General features: G+C 35.4%; 1 protein-coding gene across 1 annotated transcript; it reads right to left on the reverse strand.

The window, feature by feature from the left end:
- Positions 1 to 270: 270 nt before the first annotated feature.
- On the reverse strand, positions 271 to 21,131 carry LOC122010040. Its single transcript, XM_042566408.1, has 28 exons — positions 20,886 to 21,131; positions 20,639 to 20,786; positions 20,408 to 20,505; positions 18,037 to 18,153; positions 17,817 to 17,960; positions 17,304 to 17,511; positions 10,167 to 10,350; positions 9,364 to 9,482; positions 9,180 to 9,271; positions 8,770 to 8,992; positions 8,592 to 8,649; positions 7,917 to 8,071; positions 7,731 to 7,801; positions 7,480 to 7,653; positions 7,337 to 7,408; positions 6,881 to 6,982; positions 6,703 to 6,792; positions 4,929 to 5,004; positions 4,750 to 4,849; positions 4,596 to 4,665; positions 4,192 to 4,371; positions 3,101 to 3,223; positions 2,933 to 3,016; positions 2,600 to 2,784; positions 2,388 to 2,526; positions 2,247 to 2,306; positions 1,083 to 1,187; positions 271 to 644 (listed from the first exon to the last, which is right to left on the reverse strand). The coding sequence occupies exons 1-28, from the start codon at positions 20,988 to 20,990 to the stop codon at positions 531 to 533; spliced, it is 3,396 nt and encodes a 1,131-aa protein (XP_042422342.1). The 5' UTR covers positions 20,991 to 21,131; the 3' UTR covers positions 271 to 530.
- Positions 21,132 to 21,278: the final 147 nt, after the last annotated feature.

The following is a 21,278-nucleotide window of genomic DNA, read 5'->3' on the forward strand; positions in this document are numbered from 1 at the left end:
AACAAGTAGCAACATTAAAACGAGTATGCACAATGCATCATCCCCAAAATATTCTGTAATCATCCCTTGACAAGAGGTAATTTTCTCTGGAACAATAAAATACTTTTACTAAATATGGGAATGTAAACTAAAGAAGGATAATTTACAAAAATCCCACGAAAAATGTTAGTACAATAAGCACAATGGACTCAGTTTCTCTAAAAGATAATCTGGATGCCCACGGCACCTCAAACAAATAATAAACAAGGAAAATGGAAAGAATACGAGAGCTAAAAGAAGTTGCAAAATAATGTCAAACGATAAAAACAAGGTTAAACTGTGTTGTATACACATGGAAATGCATTCCATCAAGGTTCTTACTAAAATTAGCCAAAATTAGATATTGAAATAAATATATAAAAATGCAGCTATCGACGCATATGTTACATAAGAACTTTAACGGAAGTGCTTTGCTATAATAATCACCAACCCTCATATTTAGTTGAGGAAGAGCTTTCCGAAGGAAGAGCTGTACAATCCACTAAATTTGCTTACATGAAATAGCTGAGTGCCTTTTTCTTCCTCGAACCACCTTCACCGTACAGTTCATTCCATTGTAGAAGCTCATTCATATTTGAAGATTCAGATGAAACGCTAGCGCAAACCTGCATCGCGCAAACATACTATCAGAAGAAATTCTTCAAAAGAAGGAACAAGGATACATTAGTTTGGCACTCACACGCCAATCTCTGCCACCCAAAAATCATAAAAGGAATGATGAAAGATGTCCTACTTAACAAAAACAAACAGGGTAGCATACCACTTATGGTTTAACAGAATTGATAGTTCACAGAAATAATAGTCCTAACAATCCAGTAAGTATATACGTAATAGGTTAAGAAATGCAAGAAAAAGAAATATTGCACACCATGTATCATAAAGCGAAATTGGTGGATAAGTAGAGGGGCGCAAGGGGAGACAGCAAAGAGGAATTAAGATATAAATGAAGGGGAAGGTGCAGTTTGTAGTCTGGAGGTGCTTGTGCATGAATGTGATAAAATTGAAATTTGAGAAGTTTAGTAAGAAACAGAAATAAAGTCTACCTGTTCATGTGCATGTTTAAAGTCATCCACACTTAGAGCACGTACATCGTTACTGTCGTGCAAGACAGGTAACGGTTTACCCTCTGCTAAAGCAGCATCTCTTTCCTGCAGTCATGTATGCTAATGAGATTTATATGGTTTTCAGAAGAATTAATACAACATAGATCAAAATTTTGAGATGAAAAAGAAAGAAAAAAAAACAGCCATATAACCAAATATATAGATAGAAAAGCGTGAAGTGGTCGACTACGGCCAAAAAATTCCTTGTCAGAGAGTATGATTGGAGATAGATAATTATCTTGCACTGAACTGAAATCCAAGTCACTGAAGGAATATATTTCTGGATTACTATCCACCAAATCAAATGCTTGAGAATTTATAGAAAAAATCTGCATCAAACATCTTGTCAGGATAAACTTCATCTTAATTTATGCATTTTGGGAGTGGCAAGCAAGTTGAATCTCATTGCTGCACAGAAACGTCCAATGTATGCAAGACAATAGGAAACCACTTTCAAATGAAAGCTTAAATTTTATTACAAGCTCAATTTATGAAGCAATCTAAACCAGTTAGTTTAAAAGAAACAGAGACTATTTGGACTATCAACCACTAAGATTCAAAGACCAAAAGCTAGATCTGTCGATTCAAACAATTTAAGAGGGTTGAGTTGAATTTTTATCAACCCATTTAAAAACAGGCCTAAACGGGCCATCCCGTGCAGTTTGCGAGTCCAAATGGACCAGCTCATGGCGGGCTCAGGTTGTCCTGTGGATTGAGAAGAAAAAAAAATCCAAACTTAAAACTAAAGTGGAAAACTCAATGGACCCGCCTAATCTGCAACCCAAACTTGAAAATTCCTACCTTTTCTATGTTTTTTTATTTTTCTCATTTTTTGGTAGGCTATTGGACTGATCCGCCTAACCCGCAACTCACCTTGGGTTGAGTTGGGAATTTCCCAACCCACCAAGCTGAAGGACTGACCCGTCCTGTCAAATGATGAATTTTTGGTGGGCCAGTCCACCCCACCATGGCCGGCCGTATGACAACTCTACCAAAAGCATACTATAAAAAAATGCCAAGATCAAGAAGCACCGGCTGCAACGTAGGTAACTAAGCAAGAAAAGCAAAATATCCATACCAAAGTACTTGCAAGTGTTAACTCACCTTTCTTTCCTTTTCAAGGATTTCTCTGATTGGGTGATGTGCAGCAGCAACACAGAGATTCTGAGATGAACAAGTTCTACAAAGTTATTTACTTCTATCCATAAAATGAAAACACCACAGTAGGCACTAGGAAAAACAGACCTTCAGATCACTTCCTGAATAGCCATCGGTCATAGTTGCCAGAACTTCCATATTGATATCTGGAGCTAAATCTTCTTTCGCCAATATTACCTTTAGTATCTTTTCTCTATTATATGCATCTGGAAGGTTTACCATTAATCTGTAAAACAAATAAAATATACTTAGATAAAAATTCTTATTCATTAAATATCAGAAAAATTTGTGAATTTTACCTTCTTGGAAGTCGCCTTATGACAGCCTCATCAAGGTCAAATGGCCTATTTGTTGCAGCTAACACCAAAACACGTTCCTTATCTTTTGTGCGTAAACCATCCCAATTGACCATAAACTCATTTTTCATCTTCCGCATGGCTTCATGTTCTCCAGGATTTTCCCGCCTCGCCAGCATGCTATCAACCTAGAAGCAGTCAGATTGAGAAAATTTCATAGTAGTTGAAGAAAATAGTAGTTGAAGGATAGAAAGGGAAGGTCTGATTTCAGCAGATAAGGTTAGCATAACAACTGAAGCAACCTCAAGAATTCTTACAAAAGTAAACTTGGCTAACCTCATCCACAAAAACAACACTAGGAGCAATTTTACTTGCTAGGGAAAAGACAGCTTTTACATATTTCTCTCCTTCTCCAAACCACTGTTTCAATGGGAGATTTAGAAATGACTAAAACTTAAAAAAATATACAATATATAATTTAGAATTTGATGTTTGAAAGTTAACCTTTGAGCTTATGCTTGACATCGATACATTTATAAAGTTGGCACCAGCTTCAGTTGCAACAGCTTTAGCAAGCATTGTTTTCCCAGTCCCAGGAGGACCAAAGAGTAGTATTCCCTTACATGGCTATGACAAATATTCATCAGTAAAGTTAAAACTAACAAATACTACAAAAGTGGCATGAAAAATGATCATATATATATATATATAAGCATGACTAGATGCAAAAATAATTAAAAAAAAAAATAGTATGTTTAAAATCATGCTAAAAGGTTGATTATCTAAATGCATACCACCATTGTTGAGAATATAAAAGTATAGAACTGGTAGTTTAAGTTTCTTGAATCGATGGAAAATGAAGAAGTCCAGAGTTGGGATCTTGCTTGCCTCGGATAAAAACTTCCAGTTAAATTCAGTTTGTTGACATGTTTGAGATGGGCCATTATATCTAGTCACTCTCCAAGATTTGAAGGGGATGTTAAAAATATAAAGAACTTAATTGAGCTCATTCATAGCATAACAGATTAAACTTTTAGTCTGAGACAAAGTGTCAACCCATCAAATTATTAATTTTTCATCTTAATTGAAATCCATGATTGCAATATAAAACAAAATGATGAACCAGGTAATACCGAACCTAGGACGACCGGCCTAACCCAGCCCCTCGGAAGTTTCCCACCGATCAGGGTAAATCGGGAAGCGCTCCCGTGAGCGGCCAGAAGCCCAACATCCCGTAATTGCATGCCCCATTTGGAAGAAAAATCCCTACAAATGCAACATAGCGGGGGATCGAACCACGGGTGTCTGGGTGACAACTTGGCGCCCTTCCACTACACCTAGCCCTAGGGTGCCCTTTCACGAAGGTAAAATTCACAAAAAATTTTGATATTTAATGAATAAGAATTTTCATCTAAGTATATTTTTATCATGACTGCTATATATAATTCATCATCAAGCTCCATCAAGTAACAATTGAGGAAAGGACACATGATTTAAATGAAAAAGAGCAAATAGACATTATTGAACAAAACAAAAAGTGAAGTGGAGTAATGAGAATTCTTAATTTGCCAATTTTAATAATAGTAGAATAACACCTTTGTCAACTGCCCTCTGCAAAACAACTCTGGCCTTTGCAACGGAAGCATCACCAACTCCTTCAACGTGTCCTTGACATTTTCTAAAGCTCCAATATCATCAAATGTGACTCCGATATCATTTGGAGGAATGACATCGGCAAGAAGTCGTTTCTCAAATTCATTTTCAGTCACCACATCCTGAAATAGAAGAACTCAGGAAAGACGTCAAATTATTGGCCATCACACAGGAGACAGACATGAGTGTTAAATGCTGACAAAAAGTACGCCTTATCAGATACTTTTCCAGTGTGTATCAACATAGTAGAGGATTAAAATTATTTAGCTTGTTAAATTGCACGGGCAGGAAGAGATCGTGCAAACAGTATATTTGAATAGAGCATAAAAGGAGCTAATCATCTCACCTTAAGTGACTTCTTTGTACCCTTGGAATCACTCTGAAGGTTTTGCAATACACACAGACCATATTCGATGCTGAAGTTTCGTAACATCAACAACAGTCAGACAACTAATTCTTCGAACCCAATGAAATGCAAAACATTAAAGAGTAAAGACAACCTTTCACTTGAAAGAACGAGCTTAGTTTTCTTTAGAGATGCTTCAAATGTGTTGTTATCAAGGTGGTGGCCAAGAGCAAAACCAATTATTCTATCAACATCTGAAAAAGATATGAGCTGAAGATAATCTGAAGGAACCAAAAACTGACAAAAGAACATGGAATGAGCCAAAACACTCACTTTCACTTGAAAGTGTTTGATCCTTTATGCAGATCCGGTCAAGGTCGTTGCACTCAAATCCAATGCGATTCAAGAACTAGAAATTTGTAGAAAATGTCAAGACTCAAAGGAATGTAGAAGGTCCAACAAATGACACAAGTAACATACAGTCAACAACAGATACTAATAACATGAATCCTGTATGAAGCCAAGCAATGTATAAGATACAAAATACTGTATGAAAGCCAAGTAATGTATAAGATGCAACTAATGAAGTCCTTAAAACAAACAATATATACCAAGAACTTTCTATTTTTTATCTTTTTGGAGAGGGATCCATTTAGCTATGTCTAGATAAACATCTCAGATAAAATCATCCTGATCCTTTGTATTTTTCATAGGAAGTTTCCCAGATCTTCATGGCAATAATCCAACTTATCACGCAAAAATCATACTCAATGCACACATCTCTTCAATCTTATTCCTACCCTTGATTAGAGTTCCAATCCACCTTTTGAACTTCAGTCTTCATGTAAATCATATACAATATGATACAGGACAAATCAATAGGCTCTAATCACAATGGTCTGACATAAGTGCAAAAATACAACGAAATCAGCACAAGGGCTAAAGATGGCCTAGGTGTGTGAGAGTAAAATAATTAACTGAAATAATAATTCTTAGTATCTAAATGGAAAAACAGCTTCAGTTGTTTGACAAAAGCATAAGGACTCCTGTGAAATGGAGTAGCTTCAAGTGTTAGGCTAGGCTAAAGGCTCCTTCCAAGACTAATGTAGGGTGAGAGTTTGTAACGTTGAACCCTCCTGTATGGGCAGTGGCTATTTTGTTGACTTCATGGTCATAAGCCTAGGCCACTTACAGAAATGTAAGCTAACTTTTCACAAACAGTTTGCATTTTTAAATTTAATTTAGAAATATCCCGCCATGAAAGATATTTGCAAATGCCAATTTGAGAACGTCTCATCACAATTGACATACTTCAAACACTAATGACCGTTGAGAATTGTAAATTCTAGGAAATGCAATTAGCCAATTTGCAAATATGGCTCAAAACAGTTGACATACTTAAAAACAATAATAAATTGTGTGAAACGTAAATTCTAGGAGATGCAAAATTGATGAAACCAATAAGTATAGATAATTAAAATACTCGCACATATAGTGTAAAGGAATTCTCATAAAGCTTTTTATGTAAACATTTGGACATCTTAGAACAATAGAATTCCATCCACAATGAACTTTGATTAAGGTCACAGGATGAGAAACCAAATTGATTCTGGATTTTCTCAGTTAGGCTAGTTCAACCCCATAAAATTCGAAGGAATAAGGAAGGAAAACACTCCTATCCAAATGGGAGTACAGCAAGGAAGGGAAAAATGCCAAGGGTGACAACAAGCAGAAAAGAATAAGAAATGGAGGACCTACATAAGGTCTAGCAAATGATAGATCACCCATGAAGAGTTGGTGGTTTGGTACAAGTCTTCAGCAGATTCTGAAGTACCTTATGGTTTAAGGTTATAGAGAGAGAGATGATTTGTTCTGCAATCTGCATAGATGTTGGATGCAAATCTTACGAATTACAAAGATCATAATAGCAATTAATAATCACAAGTACATCACAAGTATTTGGGGATGGCTATACATCTTATTATTCCATCATGATGCAGAAAAGTCATATCTACTTATGGAACAGATGAAACAAAACTTATGGACAAATAGGGCATATAAATTGTTTGTTAAGAAGTTATTGAATCTTGCCCAAATAAAAACTTACAGAACAGATGCTCTGAATATTGGATTTGGCCTTGAGTGTTTCAACATCATTGTCCAATTTCTTCTTCCATTCTAGAACTTTGCCTTCATCCTGAAAATTATTAAATGTCATTGTCTTTCTGCCCAAAGTGGAAGAATTTATTTAGAATTAGAATGGTAAATCTTTAAAATTAATATACCAGAGGTGGATGGATAATGATCCTATTAGGGAAAAGTTTTGTGAGTTGCTTCACTGTTTTTGAGCTTTCTTTGCTTCTCTCTTGCAGCCTACTGAAGCAATCCTGGCAATTTCACCAAAGTTAAATATTAAAAGATAAGAAAATGAGGAAACCTCAGAGGGAAAGTTCTGAAAAATATGCAGAAACCAAACTAGAACAGTTTGTATATTATGTATATATGTGGGTGGTCTGACAGATATAATACATAAGACAATTTTGTTAAAACCAACTAACAATCCCAAGCAGAGGAAACATGATATTATCACCATCTTGGTGGTTATCAGATTTTCATATTTTGTACAAATGGAATTATCATGGACACATGAGACTTTGGCAATATTAAAAAATGCCGTCAACTAGGTACCACATGATGCCTAATAACAACAGGTAAGAAATTTTGTTAAACAAAAATCATACCGGAAGAGCAAAATCAAATAGTGTCGTTTGGTTGCCTCCAAATTTTGTAAAAAGAAGACCACCTGGATGTGACTGCAGTGTATACACAGTTAACATTGTCTTTTATTCAGGCAATAAAGAATGACAAGTATGAAAAAGTTCACCTTCTCTTTACGGCTATCCACCTGGGTATTGGAGCAAATAAAAAGAACACCTGATGAACCAGAATCCATCTTAACCTTCATTGTTAGGTATGAATCCACACCTCCAGCAACAGATTTTTCAATGTCTTTGAAGAAGACTATTAAAGGACCATGCTGACATTCTTCAGATATAACCTATGTTTTCAAAAAACGTAATCAGTACAAGGAATAAGCTAGAAACTACCGCTTTAACTACAGAAAATAGGGGCTACCTCAAATAATTCGTTTAGAGCTGATCTTCCTAAATCCTCCCGTGAAGAAATATCTAAGCGAAGTGAGTCCGCTGAACCAGAGAAAAAGGAGATGATACCAGGAAATTCATTAATATCTTTTTTTGGTAAAGTGTATGCACCAGATAGAACTATATAACTAAATTTAGCCAAATGTGAGAGCTATACCAGCACAAAAGAAACCATGATGTTCTTCACAAAGGCCCCCAAGATCGTTACCTTCAGCTATATGCTTATCAAATCTAACTCCAATCTTGGCAGATGAATTTTCTTCAAAAACAAGTAATACTTTTCCACGATAACCATAATTCGGACCTCTACATCTAAAAAAAATGAAGGAAAAAAATAAAAAGAGCTTAGCGCTTTAAAATTATCATTGCCAAGATACAAATATGAAGCCAACCAATTAGTTAATTAGCATGCCCACATGCACACCAACTAAACTAAGAACTTTTAATAATAATTTGTATAGTAATTGTTTCTATAATTAGGTTGATTGAATTGCTGATACATGCCCAAGTTCATCACGAACAAATAAGCTTTACACAGCACTCTGTTGAATACAACAATTTAGAGACAGCAGCTTACCCATTTCATTTTGAGAAAAGAAATGTGTGAATTAACACTGCATTTCATGTTCTTTAAATTGTTTATTGAACATAAACATGTGAGAAGAAAATAAAGCAACATCCATTCAGAAGAAGGCATGGAGGCAAGAAACATAGTGATCCTATAAGGAAATTAAATATAACAATAAAACAAGGTAAAAAGACAACCTAAGCACACACATAACAGAGAAAGTTGCATTAAAACCAAAAATCAACTATTATGGAAAAGGCAAACCTTGGACCCTGAGGGACTTCTGGTGGCTGCAATGGGCCTACAAACTTCACTCTATCACCTAGACAATCATTTCATAAACACTCATTATTATGGGCAATAGAAGCAACTGAATTTGAACTATCCAAAGCTTGCAAGGTTGTGACCATAAATTTAAGCTTAAAAAAATAAAGAAAATTGCCTTTCTTGTAAGGGTAGAATCTCAATGAGGAAGCAGGACCATCTTGCTTTGGTAAAGATCCATGACCAAAGACAGATGAATCCATAATATCAGCCTCAACACTGGAAATTGATTTATTGTGTTGCAGACAAGCAGACAATCCAGCATGTTGCTTATCAAGGAGACTTGGCTTATCAATCTTCATAACTTCCTTAAAGGACTCTGCATCTTTTGAAGATGACCCCTGAAACAAATTGCCAGAAACATCAAGTATTTCATTAGAAACTCCAGCAAAATCCTACTCTTAAACCTTAGCCTCTAAACAAGCACTGGTTAGGAGCAAAAGTGAAAATTCACATAAATAATGAGAGTACACAACATACTAAGGAAATGACTGAATCACAATGAGAAAATCAAGGGAAAATGTTTACACCGAATAGTGTGAGGCAATCCACAATGAGCATTCTAGCATCAAACTCCTTAGCAAGAGCCTTTACCAGAGTTTCCTGATATATTTCAGATCCTATCCACAGGTTGGCAGAATTGCACTTGTGTTAATTGGACATCCAAAACATGTAATATAAACACTAAAAAACAGAGAGAAAAAATGCAAACCTGGTGGACCAGACAAAAGAACACGCTGACTCAAAGAAGAGATCTCATTTGTATACTTCAAGAACTTATGTTTCAAGTGAACAGATGCACAAGCGAGAAGAGGCTGCTTTGTACTCTCACTGTTCAAGAGTAACAGAATAAATGATTCATTCAGCAATTTTCACCAATACAAGAATCACAAAACAGAACAATCAAAAAGCATCTTTCATCCCTGTGAAATAACTGATGATATAGAATAAAGCTCCAACAGAGTGGTATAACAAACTTCAAAACCAAATCTAACAAAAAAGGATAAATGAATATAGGTTAAAAGAATGGTCAGATCTTCCACAGAACTTTAAGATATTTAGGCAAGAATGAGAGAGCCAATGCAAAATCACGCTAGTTACGTAATTCTTCCAATATGATAATAATGTATGTGTATAATAAGTTATCAATAAAAACTGCTTTAATATGATATGTAAGCTAAATCAATTGTTGCAGTCCTTTTTATGAAGCAACAGTACTCGAAAAAGAGAAAATTCAGAGATTTAACTAGCAAAACCATGTAATTGCACTTAAAACATTTAGGAGAACAATGATTGACAAGAGAATGTCAATCATCATGTAACTCGGATATTAAAAAAAAGGGAAAAGAAAAGAAGTGTAATCACCAAAAAAAATGTGTAAGAAACAGATAAAATTGTAGATACTTATGAAGTTTTTCATTAGTTTGATAGCAGATAAAAACAGCAGACAAGCAACAACATAATTCTAGAATATACCAGCATTTCATTTCACAAAATAGCACAATCTAATAGTACCTGAGGTAGTAGGGGAAATTTTCAAAGAAAACATCAAGGTTGTTAAGTTCTATAATTGCTTGTTTCAAACCATCCTTCACTGCCTGGGATCTAGTTGATGATGAATTCACTGGAAACTCAAAGTCCTTTTGATCCTCAAGGAGCTTGCAGGCATTTGAACTTGCGGCCAAATCAGTTAAAGATTCTGCGAGCATACATAAGTAAAGTAATGCTGACTATGAAAATGTGAACGCCAAAATATTTCATCAAATTGAGGGAAAGAAAATCGTTTTTATTATATCAGAAGAAAACTAATTACATATCCGAGTATATCTCATGTGGGACTAAATTTTTAGTCGTATATATAGTTACTCTAATGCTCCTCTTCAAACTAGAGCATAGATATTAATCAATATCCAGCTTGTTATACCATAAGGAGTGTCACAAATAGAAAAAAAATAATAATATACCTGACAAAAATAAAGAAATTGTAATATTGGATAAGTGATTGAGAATCTTTGACGATAAACTTTCAAAGAATCTAGACTAATCTGGCAACTATCTACAAATGAGACTTTAACTAAGTTGATCTGCTCTTTCAAGAGAGTTGATATAAACTTCAACTCACTCTCAAACTATAGATAATGTAAGATTTTATAGTTTATGAAGAATGGAGTGATAAATTGTGAAGAGTTGCAGATCAATTGAAATAGATTAGGATTTAGGTTTCTACTCATGTGACAAGTAGTTCATGCTCAGATAAAGATTGAGCAAAGTTTATATTACCCTGAGACAAGGAGAAATTTTCAGAGAGACCAAGATGGAGAATGACTAAGTATCCTTTTGAGATTACAAGTGATAGAAAGACACTGATAAGAGTGTTCCACACAAAAGTATGATTAGCCCAGAATTAAAAATAAAGAGAGAGATCTAAATGGGACTGAGTTTTCAATCATCTTACTCCCACAGAATGAGAAAATATCATGAGAGTAAAAAGTAAAAGTCTAAAATCAAATCTAAAAGAAGAAGGATCATTGAAAGCGAAAGAAAATTACAAATTACTTCTTAAATCATGCACAAAATTTCAAAGGATGAATGGAAGAGGAGAATTAATAATAGAAAAGGAATTGACAGGAACATCAACTTGGTGGCTATAAGAGGACAAAAGAATCGAGATGAAGAGGAAGATGCAAATCCCTCTTTTTTCCTGCTTATTGCAACCTAATTATTTAGTTACAATTTGTTTCCTTTTTTATATTTTGTCCCTCCTTTGTTGCATATTCCATTTTTAAGTTTGACACCAGTTCCTTATATTTTTAGACAAGGATAATGCCAATGGGCCTGCTCACCAGTTATATAATGTAATGCGTGCACGCACGCACACACATATCAAAAAAAAGATGTTTCAAACCCAGTTTCTTGGCAACCATTTCTTATCATTGTGGATTCCAAATGGTGGGCTCTTTTTTGATAAACAGTGTCACTTTCTTTTTTATGAACTTGGGCCCTAGTTGGACCTGGTCAACAAGGTGCAGAGGAAGAAGCAACATCACTCATTCTGCTCTCCTGCAAACTAGTGATATTGGAAGGAGCCCAACTGAGGGACAAATTTGCAGACTGAGCAAGACAACATGTGCTAACGGGGATTAGTAGATCTCTTATTCTGAATTGTTTGCAAGGTATCCACCAAAGGAAAGATCTTCGGAAATGCAAGAGTAGCACCTGATGCAATCTGGAGGGGGTGACCCAAATTATTTAAGAGGACCTATGTAAGAAACAATACCCTTTAACTGCTAAATAATTGGGAATAATAGCTTTAAATTATCAAGTCCTTTTTTACCTAGTCTTTTAAGGAGAAAAGGTTATTTTTTATAACTACAAAAACAATTATATTTATTCTTGGTATCAGAGAACCACATTAAATTGGAGAGGAGAGAGAGAGAGAGAGAGATTGAAAAGATTATAAAAAAGAGAAATTTTAAAGAGAGAGAATAAAATTTTAAAAATATATACATATGATAATAAAGTTTTCTATTTATCATTCAGGAAAGCCACACTGATTATGAGTAGTTCCAAACTTTCCTCCATAACTCCTCCAATTCATTAAATTTTACAACATTTACCTCAACTTTTGGATCTCTTCAGTGATGAAATCTAAAACTCGTTACTTGATTCTGGTATGACATATAACAGGTAATCACAAATTGTTCTCTACTCTACACTTTCTAATTTACCACACATCTTTGCTGTTGATAGGTATCATGTACCCTTTAAATGACCAGGTTGCCTAAATATCTCTTCATTAGAATTAGATAAAGTCCTTTATATTTCCAAGTTTCTCTATATCTCTAAGTCTCCCATGAAATTACATTTCATTAGTTCTTTTACCCAATCCTAAAATTATTGTGTAGCTTTCTATCCTACCTATTGTGTTTTCCAAGATCTATTGGTGGCAAAAGGTGAAACTGTTACCTCGGTAGCCCCCCATTGTCTGGAAGGGAGGTAAATCATGGAGCCTTCGCCCAACAACAGCGCATATAAGGAGAGGTTTAGGCAACTAGTGGAGCATTTCGCAGATGCTAGGAATCGACCCCGGGCCTATTGGCAGCAATACCCTTGCATGAACCAATTGCACCAACCCATGGGGTTGTTTTCCAAGATCTATGACAAGATGATTGGCGGTCATGAATTTATAGAGTTCACTATTTGGACAAATAAATGATCTTCCTATTACAAGCATCAACCCATATAAGTGACATTGTCAACTTGATCATCCCCCTATGTCAAAATTTTAAAACGTTTATCAATATTCCACCATCCTTAACTTAGTTCTAATGTGGCATGTGAGTTGGGTAAGCATCACCGTGCATCATTTCCTTTTAGTACTCATGGATGTTCCTCTTCTCCCTTTAATCTTGTTCATTCAAACATATGTGGTGTTAGTCTTAAAATTAGCATTACTGGATTACATTATTTTTTAACCTTTATTGCTAATTTCAAAAATACAGCATGGGTTCACTTGCTTAAAACTCATTCCAAGGCTCTTGACACATTTAAAAAAAAATTATTATGAAATGACAACATAATTCTCTACTTCCATCAAAATTTTCCATAAAACTAATCCCCTTGAATATGCGCAATTGTCCTTTAAACTTTTCGGTGCTTAACAAGACATAATTCATCAATCACTTGTACTATACTTCTAGAATTGCAAAACGTAAGAATTATTATCTACTCAATATTGCACATTCAATGATGTTTGAGTCCAAGTAAAATTAGGGAGATATGGTATCCATCTCATGTTATCTCATAAATACATTCTTTTTGAACTTAATAGTAAAACATCAATGAGATGTCTTTAATCTAAGTTGCATCTTTACCATTGGAACTTTATATTTCGTTTATCTCTAGAACATGGACACGACAAACTTAGCCCGAAGTTACTCAATCTTTGTTAAATACTCTTGTACAAAAAGGGCTATATGTTATGATGCAGTATCCCATCACTTTTATATTTCTACTGATGTATTTTTTTTAGAAGTACCACATATTTCTCAAATTCTACACCACCTTTACATTAGAACCATTCAAAATCACTCCGCCTTTAAAAAAGCAGTATCAATGTATCTGTAAAGTCCATTTTGGAAATCAACGATGAATGAGGATATGTTCTTTCTTTTTTTGTCATGAAGGGCATGGGAAATTGTACGCCCTTCTATAATCACCCTTTATCTTGTTGGTGGATATTCAAAATCAAATATCTTCCTTATGGTCAGATTGATCATTATAAGCACGACTATTTGCTAAGGGATGCAAACAAACACAAGGAGTAAACTACTTTGTGATGTTCTCAAACGTAGCTTGTTTCAACCCACTACACCATCAGAGTTGACAAATCTTTAAGATGGATATCAAGAAAGTCTTTCTATGTGGAGAGCTTTCTAAAGATATATATATACGTATGGAACAACCTGCAAATTATTTTGCTCAGGGGAGTGGACCATACGATTTTTGTTCAGCAAAAAACCAATAGAGTTCTAATTTTTGGTACTCTATGTTGAAGACACATACATAATGTAGCAGATATATAAAAGTGACCAATTATATATCTTGAAACAAAATTTGTTATTAAAAATTTGGGACAGCACTACTTTATTGTAGTACTTATACCACTTAAGGAACATCATTGTGTACACTAGCACAAACTTCAATCATCAGGAATCACAATCTATGGTCAAAATATAATGACTTTAAAACCCTAAGACTAGTAGGTAAACATATTTATCCAGTTACTACACTAGGCATATTTATGTAATTGGAGAGGTGAAAGTTCATGCATCAATATCATTAGGAGGCAATCTTAAGAATCCTTTAATATACCTTAAGAATACTTTGATATATCCAATGATTTCCATGAGAGGGTTTACTATGCAAGAGTGAACACCTAAAGGTTAATGCCTTGTTACATATCAGTTATTCTGGATATGCTAGAAGATCAACCTCATGATTCTGCACATATGTTTGCAACCTTGTAACATGGAAAAGTAAAAGGCAGAACTGTGATAGCATGATCTAGTGCCAAAGCAAGTACAAAGCAATAGCACTTATAGCTTGTAATATGATGTAGAAGAAATCATTTCTTAAAATATTTGGCTTAAGCATCACTGGGCTAATGAATATGCATTGAGACAATCAAGTAGTTATTTACATCACAAATAATGCAATATTCCATGAGTTTCCGAAAGACATCGAAGTTGATTGTCACTTCTTCATGATGCAACCACACCCTTCTTCTGAATAAGAAACAATAGACATTTTTACCAAACATGATTTTTTTATGTAACAACATAGCATAATATATATGCTCCAGCTTGAGGGGAGTGTTAGAAATAATAGGCCTTGCTTTGTCGAGTATTTAGGAAAAATAGTTTAAAATTACCATGTCTTTAGTTTACTTAATTGTTAGGAACATGGATATTGATGTATATACATATGAGAATTGTAATTCCTTTATCATATGGAAAATACAAATTTATTCTCAACTTCCTCCTCATGGGAGGTAGCTTGCAAGGTTACCACAATTAAAGTTGAGAAGAAAGGTGATTCCAAGATGCATTTGCAAGGAGATGATAGGTGAGGGGAGGTGACTAGGGCAAAGTACCCATGCCAACAAGAGAAGATTTGTGTCATTAAGAATGGCGAGAGTAAAGCATCACAATTACATCATGGCATCATTTAAGCTGTTGTATACACAAGGAGACAAATCCAAGGCATTAAGGATGGCGAAAGTATAGCTTCACAATTACATAATGGCATCGTTAAGTTGTTGTATACACAAGGATACAAACAAGGGCTACAAAAATTTGAGATGAGATGAATATACAAACATAAGAGCAGAGGGGAGATCACCAATCATATTTGACCTTCAATCTCCTAGGAACTTATCTTAAAACAATTTAAAACCATGGTTGTTGATGTGGTAGTATGCGGAGCCCACCAAGGGCGAGTCAAAGGTAGGTCAAGTGGCCGATGTGGAGGTCAAGGCTAAGGCGGTCAAAGGTATAGAATTGTCGAGTCACCAAAGTTGGCCGAGCAGAAGGAGGGCCCGTTGAGCCCGACCAGATCGGGCTTCCGATCGGGCATTGGCAACACCCCGATAGTCGGACGGCCAAAGAGAGGAGAAAAGATGTGTGATGATGACGACCAATTGAAAGTCAGTCCGACCGGACCTCCTGTCCAGCCGGACGAGGAACAATCTACTGAGCCGAGCGACCACGGAGAAGAATAGTCTCAAGCAACCGGGCGGGGAATCCGGTCGAGCGACTCCCCCCGCTCGGCCAAACAGCGGGACCCCTTGCTTAGCTCATCGTATCCTTCTGAGAGGCAGTGTCGTTGTTGTCATGGTCAGCCGACAAATCGTACGATGGGATCTTCCAACTGTCACGTCGGGGATTTGCACGCCCGGTTAAGGAAAGGTGTCAGGACACTTTTCTGACTTGTCTTTTTATAGGACAGTTGGGAAAATATGCACACACCTTGAGAAGCGTGCAGTCCGCTACTAGAGCACTATATAAAAGGGGGTTCATACACTGGTGGAGATATGCATTATTTGTATTCACGCTCTTGTTGTTGCTACAGTTCTTTGTCGTCTTTCTACTATTCCGGTGATTGACTTGAACGTCGAAGGGCCAACGTCGGAGACCCCTTCCCTAGTCCGACAATGACGTTCTTGGTTTTGCAGAGCGGAGCGGAGTTTTCACACGATCAATCGTAGAACCACATCCCCAGTCAGCTATCTTTACCGCTTTCAAACAGGATAAGTTATCATTCTCACTATTATACAAGACATTTCACAACTTAGCTACTTGATGATATTGGATGGATAGGAATGAAATTGACATGAAAATTTTTAAAAAGGGCAGTAATCAAAGAAATGAAAAATAAAATAAAAAATCAAAATAAAATAAATTTGATTATTGTATAAGACAACAAAAGCTGTCCCAAAATATGATGGTAATTATAATAGAGCTTATTAGCACCGTTGCTATTACTATTATTCTCATTAATTTATTTATTGAGAATTAACCTAAATAAACAAACAATATTAACATTAATAGTAGCTGATACACATTATTTATTAGCTACTATAATTAATAATAGTAAATTAGATATGCAAATACAACCCTAATGTATTGCCTTATTAGTTATAAGTAAATTTTACTAGCCTATTATTTAACCTAATATGACCAGAGTTTGTTAATGCAACAAAATAGTTAATATAATGGTACTTAGCCTTACCAAAACAATTAAAATTAATTATTAATTTGAGAAAGATATGGCTAATTTCATCCAATTCTCATTCTATTCTTTGATGAGCCTCGAACGCATGTCAAGATTCTGGCCTAAATCAAATTAACTCTTGCCGATCTTGATATAACTCGGTTGAGCTATATTAGGATCCACCAAGTTTGACAATTTGACAACTACCCCTAAAATAACACCAAGTTGAGGGAGTTAACATTATAGAGAACTATATCAAAAAGAGAAGTATCACACAGATATACATAGAACTATCTTAAGCATTACCATCTGATAAATAGCCCATCTCTCCATATTAGGTGCATCAAAAATTGGGTATAAAAATATGAAAATACTCACTAATAGGCACAGATGGAGGAAGAACAGATAGATCTTTCTTTAGGGTAGACAATGATGCTAGCATTGAAACAACAGCAGCGGTTGAATGATCTCCAGTTCTGTTTTGAAACTTAAAACCATTTTTGGAAGCATCCTTTGTCTCTGAAGAACTACGTAAAATATGTAGGCTTGGTTTACTTGGTTTCTCCTGGGATAGTTGCTGAAAAATCTATTGTTATGTTAAGGTTCTTTTTCAACAAAAGGAGAGGAAACAGCAAGAAATGCAGATCTCAATCAAGTGTCCCTGTAATTTTATGAAAAAGGTAACAAGCCTGCTTCTTTGGAGCCACCAGCTGAAATTATATCTGCTTAGGTAGGCTCATTTTCATAAAATATCCTCTGCATCAGACTAAATTTCAAATCTTACTCACCAATATGACACTAGTAAAGTTGACAGCAAAACGAAAGCATAAACATTTAGAAAAAAAAATTAAAACACATACAAAAAACAACTCTATGTGCAGGGAAGGATACATAGATATGTTTTTCTGGTCTACTAAAAACAACTTCGTCTCCACCAATAAGAATAATGGATTTTTGCTCCACTGTTTTCCCATTTACTTGTACAACACCTTTTGCCCCGACAGTTTCAAGTAGAGTAAAAAAAGCACCGCCGCGCTAATAAAGGGAACAATAGATTTCTCAAGTGAAGAATTAATCAGTTATATGGTGGAGAAAATGAACAAGAAGGTACCTTCATTTGCCTTAATACACAAAGAGTAGTTCCCACAGTAGGATCAAGCAATTGCAAATCACATTTTTTGCTATTACCAACAGTGAATAAACTACTGCAAATGGAATGCGAAGGATTCTGAAAATAATAAATCAGTATTATCATCATACAACCAAAAAAAAGAGGACATCAAATACAGCAATCATATGTTACAAAGGCAAAGAAACAAAAAGAAACCAAACTTCCAAATGAATGATGCTGCAACTTCCCTCATATGTGAAAACAGAAATGCTACATGTTTCTTGTACTACAGCAATTGTTTTAATTAAAGTGCTATGTCATATTCACTCCAGCAGCAAAATTTTCAAAAACAGTTTACATCAAAGCATATTCACACAGTCGTCCATGATATCCATGATTTACAGGCAAAAAGAGAAGAAAAATCACAAGATTATACTTACATTTAAAATTCCAAACAAAATCAAAGTAAGAAGTTGTGATGTATATTCAACATTTCATTTCGTCGCTGGTTGAAAACAAATTACCAATAGCCAATTCAACATCAATACTACTGATTGGCAATGCAACATTAATTCTCATTCTACTATCTATTATCTTCTTACATTGATATTCTAAAACTTTTTCTGATCTTCTAATATCTGTAATAGGTCACTGTTCTTTTTAAAATTCAAAATCACTTCATAATATTCCCATTGTTTTATTTAATAAGTTTTCAATAGAATTTCAAATTTCAGGTTGGGATGAACTTTGAAGTGAGGTTCAAGAGAAGAACGAATTTTATAATGAACCTGTTGAAAATAAAATATTAATCGCAAGCATCCTTCTCCATTTCCTAGATGAAGCATGCTTCCCCATTTCCCAGATGTCCTTTGGGCTTCCCTAGCTTCCTTTAATGTCTTCTTTGAAATATGTATTTCATTTACTTTCTCTCACTTTACATTGTATTATATCTCTCTTGTACATTTGCAGAAGCAGGAAATAGAGAACTAGACCTATTATTTTCACATCTCTTGGCGTTCTTCATGTATCAAAGACATTCTCTACCAAGGAACTATCTCTTTGTTGAAATCAGACAGAATAGAAGATTAATGTAAAGTGAGAGATGAGGCACTCAATCCAGCTAGTGGTAGTTTACAGATAGTAGCAAGGTTAAATAATAGATCTTATGACAATCACAAATATTGGCAAGTATAGAAATTTAAGTTGGAATTCAAGAGAGGCAAAGAAAGCCTCTCACCCTCTCATGTGCATGTTTACTAGAAATAAAGTTAGGATAGGCAAAAAGTATGTTAATCCTTGAGTTTTCTAAATCAGCAAAATTGTGCATTTTTGCTATCAATTTGGCAGATTTCAATCATTTTCATCTAATTTCTAATAAGATCTAACTCATTTCATAGTAATTTCTTCAAATCCTTTTTTTATTTCTCTGACAATCTTGGTGACTAACCACTTTTTAGGGAATAATCAGACCAGCCTTTGCTGATACTAATCCAGCTCAAGCAACACATATCAGTATTGGTACATTGTGTCCATAGTCTACGGTGAATACAAGTTAATATCTATAACCACTAATCTATATATTGGCATCGTGCATCATTTAGACTTCAAATTCAATATTTTGAAAACTGTGGCCCACAAACATAAAACAAAGAATTTATCAAGTCACTAATAAAAAGTAACTTAGAACATAATATAAAATTGATTTAAGATACAATGGGCATCAAATGGACTTCAACAATAATAATAAACATGAAAGAGTCACGGAATCATATACAATGGTGAGATTTTAGCTATTAACTGTGCTCCTACATAAGGCTGGTAGGGAATTATCATTTATTATATCAATTATCATGTTTAGTGATATTTTTTTTACTTTCAGAATTAGATTTAGCTACAATTGTTTTAAATATCTTAGAATTAAGTATTTTGCATTGTTTAGGAACCCACTAACCTGCATCATGAATGCTCAAAACTTTTAATCTCACTGGCATATAGAAAGTTATGGTAAAGAAGGGAAGTTACCTTTTCATCCAAAGGCTTGGTCCTAACTCCTAAGATTTCCACTAAAAATTACAGATAAATGCGTACTCAAAGCTCACTAAAAAGTATATCAAAAGGATAGCCATCCCTCAAACCAGATGAATATGTCAGTATTTTCGTGCAATGAATAGAAATGATGAATTGACAACTGGACTATTTTAAGTGCAAGAGAAATACATACCGCATCATGAGGCAAAATATAAGAACTCATAACATGCAAAGTCATCATTTTTGGCAGACCAAAACTTATATAGAAGCCCTCTTAAGGAACAGCACAAAATAGACTACTATAACAAGAGCGATCAGAAAATAATCATATTAATCATCACACCTGAGAGAATTGAGATACAAGCTTTCCCCATGCAACGGCCCTTGTTGCCGCTACTCCTTCCGCATTTTTCGTCAGCAGATCCAACTGCGGTGGACGCTCTACATGCAGGAAAAATCAATCAAAGTTGAACAGTTCAAACTCAAACCCTAAATAAAGGATCTATATCTTTGTAGAAAACAAGCCATAAAAAAACGGTGGAGGAGCAAAAAAAAAAAAAAGACGACATCATACCTTGAACGGGTAACTCAATATGGTTATCCACTTCCATGTCCACCGCTAGAGCCTCACCAGGCGAATCCGCTAAGGTTATCCCATCTCCACGAGCCGACAACTCCTCGCGATTCAACTGCTGCTTCTCCCTCGGCGGCAGCGCCTCTACCTGAAATATTCCGACAAAGCCCCAGCCGAGGTAGATCAGAATCCTTGCAAAAGGCCGTGCAGAAAGGAGATCGACATCGAAAGGGGGAAGAGATTGCACCTTCGGGCGCTTTGCGCTGGCGGGAGCCGCCGCCGACGAGGAAGACGATGGTGATGGGCATCGCTTGGCAGCAGCCGCGGCTGAGCTCCGTCTCGTCTCGACCATCTCCGCCCCTCGCTAACCCTCTCCTTCACTGATCCGATCCCAAAGCTCCACTCCGGAGAGAGAAAGAGCGGAGAGAGAGAGAAAGAGGACCGAGAACCGAGAAGCTTATTAATCTAAACACCGCCATCTAATTAATCAACTCCCCGAATGTTTATCTTTAGAAGATTCAATAAATTATTTAATTCTATTAATGCTATAATAATACAGGTCAGCAGAATAATTAGTGTGAGAATAAAGAATGGTAAAATATTTATTTCGGTAGGAATATGGAAAATGGTAAAATAATGA

Source organism: Zingiber officinale, chromosome 8A (genome assembly GCF_018446385.1).
Source record: "Zingiber officinale cultivar Zhangliang chromosome 8A, Zo_v1.1, whole genome shotgun sequence".
Classification (NCBI taxonomy): domain Eukaryota; kingdom Viridiplantae; phylum Streptophyta; class Magnoliopsida; order Zingiberales; family Zingiberaceae; genus Zingiber; species Zingiber officinale.